The sequence below is a fragment of the Carassius auratus genome, unplaced genomic scaffold (genome assembly GCF_003368295.1).
Source record: "Carassius auratus strain Wakin unplaced genomic scaffold, ASM336829v1 scaf_tig00035194, whole genome shotgun sequence".
Lineage (NCBI taxonomy): Eukaryota > Metazoa > Chordata > Actinopteri > Cypriniformes > Cyprinidae > Carassius > Carassius auratus.
This window is the reverse complement of record NW_020526211.1, coordinates 1-5,454: the sequence shown is the minus strand read 5'-3', so window position 1 is coordinate 5,454 and position 5,454 is coordinate 1. Positions and strand designations below refer to the sequence as shown.

General features: G+C 36.2%; 1 protein-coding gene across 1 annotated transcript; it reads right to left on the bottom strand.

Annotated features, from left to right (window-relative positions):
* Positions 1-1,468: 1,468 nt before the first annotated feature.
* Positions 1,469-4,083, bottom strand: LOC113081890 (macrophage mannose receptor 1-like). The gene is given in 6 exon segments (XM_026253790.1): positions 1,469-1,942; positions 2,107-2,161; positions 3,670-3,860; positions 3,863-3,883; positions 3,886-3,954; positions 4,047-4,083. Coding segments are annotated over 6 exon segments (741 nt in total). The 3' UTR covers positions 1,469-1,574.
* Positions 4,084-5,454: the final 1,371 nt, after the last annotated feature.

Here is a 5,454-nt window from a genome sequence, read left to right as displayed (position 1 = left end):
GCATTTTATCATTTAAACATGTGACTTTTCATGAAAATTCTATAATTCAAGATGACCACCCCCATATGACGTCATAATATGCAAATTTGATGGGAAAATAAAATCCCTACATAAACATTGGGTCATCCTTAATATTTTTATAATTGAAAGAAAGTCTCTATCTTTTATACATTTTAAGATATAGCCTTTTGAAATTAAGATGTCAAAGTCGAACGTTTTAGGAAAAAACCTCTGGCGCCTAAAGGGTTAAGATCCGCTCACCAATGTCTAAACACCAAATCCGAGGAACTGAGTGTGGGAGATGTCATCTTCATAGGAGAGGAGAGATGTATTAATACACGCATGTTACGTGCGCACTTCACCTCGAACTGTGTTGAGCAGACCAGTACAGTTACTGTATCCTTTGGAAATTAATGAGTAGTGATGACCTATGGTCCATCGGGGTGGGGGGAATGTTGCAATTTATAAGTTGTTAATTATAACCAAGGTTACATGATTATAATTGTGTTAATGTTTGTGATCGTTTGTTGTTAGCCTCTGCAATATATTCAAACAAACTACATTACCAATGAGCAGTGGCGCGAGTGAGCAGGAAGTGGGTTGAGCCAGAGCGGCAGTTGGTGTCTTGGCTCTACGGCTGTTTTGTTATGCTTTCAACGTGATTTGTTTGTCATTAAAATTTCTTGTTTCAGTAACGTTTCCTGCAAGCTGAGATGATGCCTCTATTTCACAGTTTAAGCTTTGATCCCGATTTCATCGAGCAAAACACAAGATATTGTAAGAGTAAAAAATTAAACAATTTTACTTTTGTGTTAGAAGTGCCCCATGTTGTTATGAGGACTTTTATTCTGATGGGGTGCAAGGCTGAAAAAGAGAGGAGAGGTAGTATGTCAATAGAGAATAAAGCACTCAAGCAAGCATTACGATATTGTATACCCTACCTGCACCTCTTCATTTCTAAGAACAAACCTGAATTCATTCTGCTGAGACACACAGACACGCTCAGTCAAAAAGTATTTTCTAAAGTTACTTCATATTTATAATACATAAAATCTTTAAGCATAAGAGAGAAGCAGCCACATCATGATACAAAAATTCTCAAAACATAAATAACTATATAATTTTATACATATGATACTCTTCCGTCGCATTCATTAATTTAATTAAACTTTTATAATAGCACATTTTCTCATAAAACTAAAAGAAAACAATACACTGATTTATCTTATTATATAAATATGATACCCTTATTGACCCCTCACAAAATTAAACTGACAGACAGAAATTATGCCGTTACTGAATAACACAAAAGTACATTTTAAAACATTAAAAACAGCAGTTTAATTAATAAACATAACCAAACCCCACCTACAGGAATCACACTGATTTATCCACCTGGAGAAATACAGACCATCTACACTTCACAGCACAATAATATGTTAATAAAATATTGAATTAACAATTCATCTAACATAATCTGTAGAAAAAAGAAACAAACATTACACATGTATTTAACCTTAACAACTGGAAACAGGAAGATAATGGAAATAAACATTCAGGCATTCACATGTTCTTTACTCTTCATAAGTTGTGCAGATGAAGTTGAGTTTGTGAGTCTCAGGAAGGCTGATCCAGCGCTGATCTCCTCCAGACTGAACTGCTCCAGATCTCACTGTGTGTTCACAGTCCTCCTCTGATGTGCCGTTCCCTGGAGCCCAGTTCTGATAGCACACGGTATCTCCACTCACCCAGTACCAGATGCCCAAAATGTGAGAGTAACGTAAACCCAACCAGACCTCCGCAGTAGACGCCAGTTTAACCACGTTCATCACACGACGCTGCATCTCTTCTGAATGAACCGAGACCAGATCCACATGATTCTGTCTGCAGTATCTCAGAGCTTCAGACCACGTCACATTCTCTCGGATCACAATCAGTTTATCTGGAAACCAAACCAAACACAAGCAGAAACTAGAGAGAGACTGATCAAAAACAACACGCAGAACAAACACTGAGGATAAATTTGTCATGTAAGACATGTAGAGTGAACTTTAAGAGATCTGGAGGTGATGATGGAGTGTGTGTGTTTAGTGAAGATCTACTCACCTTCATAACACACAAAAGGATATTGATTGGTGCAAGAGACGTCGAACCATTTTCTCTGAACATTAAGAGCTGTACAGTTTTCATTTCCTCCAGCATTATCAGGTTCACCAGTGTCCCAGTCTCTGAATGAAGAGTTACTCTGATCTGACCACTGCCATGAGTCTCTGAACAGACCAATCCAGATTGGTGATCCAGATAACTGTCTGTCACTAATGAACCGCTCAATCTGTTGATTCTCGTTCTGGTTCCTCACACTGACCAGATCAGTGTGATTCTGTCTGCAGTAACTCTGAGCGTCTCTCCATTCCTTCGCCTGATTGACTAAGAAAAGTTCTGTGTTTGCTTTAAGAAAAACAGATGAAAACAGATTCATCAATCAGTTTGTACATTATTCTTAAGTGCTTCATTGTTATCGTCAGAAACACATCATTTAAAGACTGATTTTGTGTTGAGATACTGAAAGCTGAATGTATCGCACAGCTCACGGTGTTCAGGAGGTTTATCACAGACTCTGAAGCTAGTGATCACAAATTTGTATTTGTTTTGAAACATCTACTTAAAAAGATTCATATCTGACAATAAAAATCTCCAAAACAAAATATTGTAATATGGGTAAAAGTGAACACAATGAAATTACATCGATGATACAAGAACTGAACAAGAGTTTTGTTCGTAAACATCAAGAAGAGGCAGAATTCCATTCAGTAGTGTCCAAAACTGATGACCAGAGGTGTTATTAGTTATTAAAATTATAAATATTATTATTTTATATTTTTTCAATATGTATGTGTGTGTGTTATAAAATATTTAACAGTTTTAATAATTCTTGAATAAAGGGTTACCGTATGTTGATTTTCTACACCAGACATCCCCATGACCCCTACTATATGCTACTAAATTTATAAATTAAATAATTATTAATTATAAATAAATGTATAAATAAATTATGAATTATGATTAAGAAACACTTGCCAAAACAGTTGTTTGACATTTTTGAATTCATCATTTATAAATATTGCTAAAAAACAAACAAAAAAAATAAAATAAAGTTATGCTCCAATTGCAGATTTTCACATTTCACCCAAGTGTCAAAAAATCAATATGTGTTCAATGAAATTCTCTCTCTCTCTCTCTCTCTCTCTCTCTCTCCAGGCCAACATTAGTTTGTCTCTACAGAAACTGACTTCAGCTTGTTTATATGTATGACCACATTAATATGTAGAAGCGATTAGTATTGTGTCAGAACGGTGTACAGCAGTGGACAACATCTGTTCTGGAGAGTCACAGTCCTGCAGAGTTTCACTCCAACCCTAATCAAACACACCAGAACCAGCAAATCAAGCTCTTCAGGATCAGCTGATAATCACAAGCTGAAAGCAGGTGGATAGAAACTTCACAGGACAGTGGACCTCCAGGAACAGGGTCAAAAACTCTGGCTTCTTTTAACATTAATGTTGTTGCCATTGTAGGGAGATGCACTTACTGTTATTGGAGGAATTGCAAATGCAACTTAGGGACATTTACATTTCACAGCATACCAAGGTCCACCTGACATCATAACACATTCTTCTGCACCAAGATTGGTATTCCAGTAGCCCAATCCAGATAGAGCGCAGGTTCACCTGAAGACCAAGTGCCATTCATCACGACCCGTCTTCTGCAGCCCAATCCAGATATCTGAACACTTCCATCATTCACACTCTTCTTCAGCTCGTTCATGTCGTTCATGTTGTCAGCGGTGCCAGTCTGTGTTATTTCTCTCTGCAGTATCTCTGAGCTCAGTCCAGGTCTTGTTCTCATTTATAAAGTGATACTGACGCTGAACACATTCAGATACGGAGCAGAGAGCTGTGAAAGAGAGACGCTGCTTTAATGCTTTTCATAACAGGATCAAACCTAATGAAACTAGAAATCATGAATAAAACCACAAACACACTCACCAATGAGAAGAAGAATGAAATACAGAGTTCGGTCCATTTCTGAGGAAGAAATGCATTAAAAACTCAAATACACTCTTTTTCATCTTAGAGGAAAACATTATGAAAAAAACAAAACAAAAAACTTATTGTCAAAACAGGATTATAACAGGATCCGATAATATTAACCTCTCAAAGTCTAATTCTAGTTAAAGAATGAACTTGTGAGTTATTCTTACTTTAGAGGTCGTGTGTTTCTGTCCTGAGTCTGATGTTTCTGTCTGCTGCTTCAAACTGTGTAATGATTAAACCCTATTTCATATTCACTTCCTCTATATTTATGTATATCTCTTTCCATTAATTTCCATACTTACATCTGACTTACGTCAGTCGGTATCAGTCAATATGAAAATGAAGGTTATTTAACAGAATTACATACTTATAAACATTATTTAATTAACATTTTAACACTTAAAACCTCAGTTTGAGGCACCGTTGTGTGAGATGATAGAATACTTGTGATTATTGTGAGAAGAGTTTTTGAAATAAAAATAAAAAAGACACGATGAAGAGGAAAGAGAGATTCCTGCCCTTCTTTTTTCTCTTCAGAGCCGAGGTCTCTGCTGGTGAAGATGAGACACAGCAGACATGAGCAACAGAGACCAGCCTCCATTAATCTGCTCATATTGTGTATTTATAACCATGAGGTCCATTTATAATGTTAGAAAGACTCTCATCATCCAAAATAAAATGCCATCATATGTTTCTGTTTCAGCAGAAATGTGTCTGATATTCTCTGTCTAGATACTCAATCTAGATACTAGACTGTGATTGAATGGAATGCAAAGATTGAAACATTGTTTACATTTTTTGATTTCATCTCTCTGTTTGTTTCCTACTCCTGCTGTTCATTGTATTTTTTTTTCTTGTTTATGAAACATGAATATGTTTGCATGTTAACACATCCTCATTCATTTGTTTATGTCCACAGCACATTTAGACGTTCAGGATGGACAGTATTTACATCTCTGATGTGAAACAGAAGCATAAACAATAAGTGTATTATTTTAGTCACATTTGATTGCATGTCAGTCAGTCTTGTTACTTTGTTAGATTTACTGCAGAAAAGTTTGACTGTAAATGTGTCTCAATTCAAAGGTCCAGTGCCTCAAAGTCCACAAAGATTGAACTTAATGTTGTTAAATGAGGCTGTCTACTTCCTGTTTGCATCACCAGCTGTTCCCGCCATCCTCCTGTTGCCTAGCCTAGCCTGCTTTAGCCTAAACCTATAACTTCTGAACAATATAAAATACGACAGGAAAATAAAAACAGTCGCAGGTATTTGCAAAAACTGACGTAAATAAAACCGTTGAGACTTACATGAAAAAATTACACCTAAACATACATGGAAAGATGGCAATATTATTACACA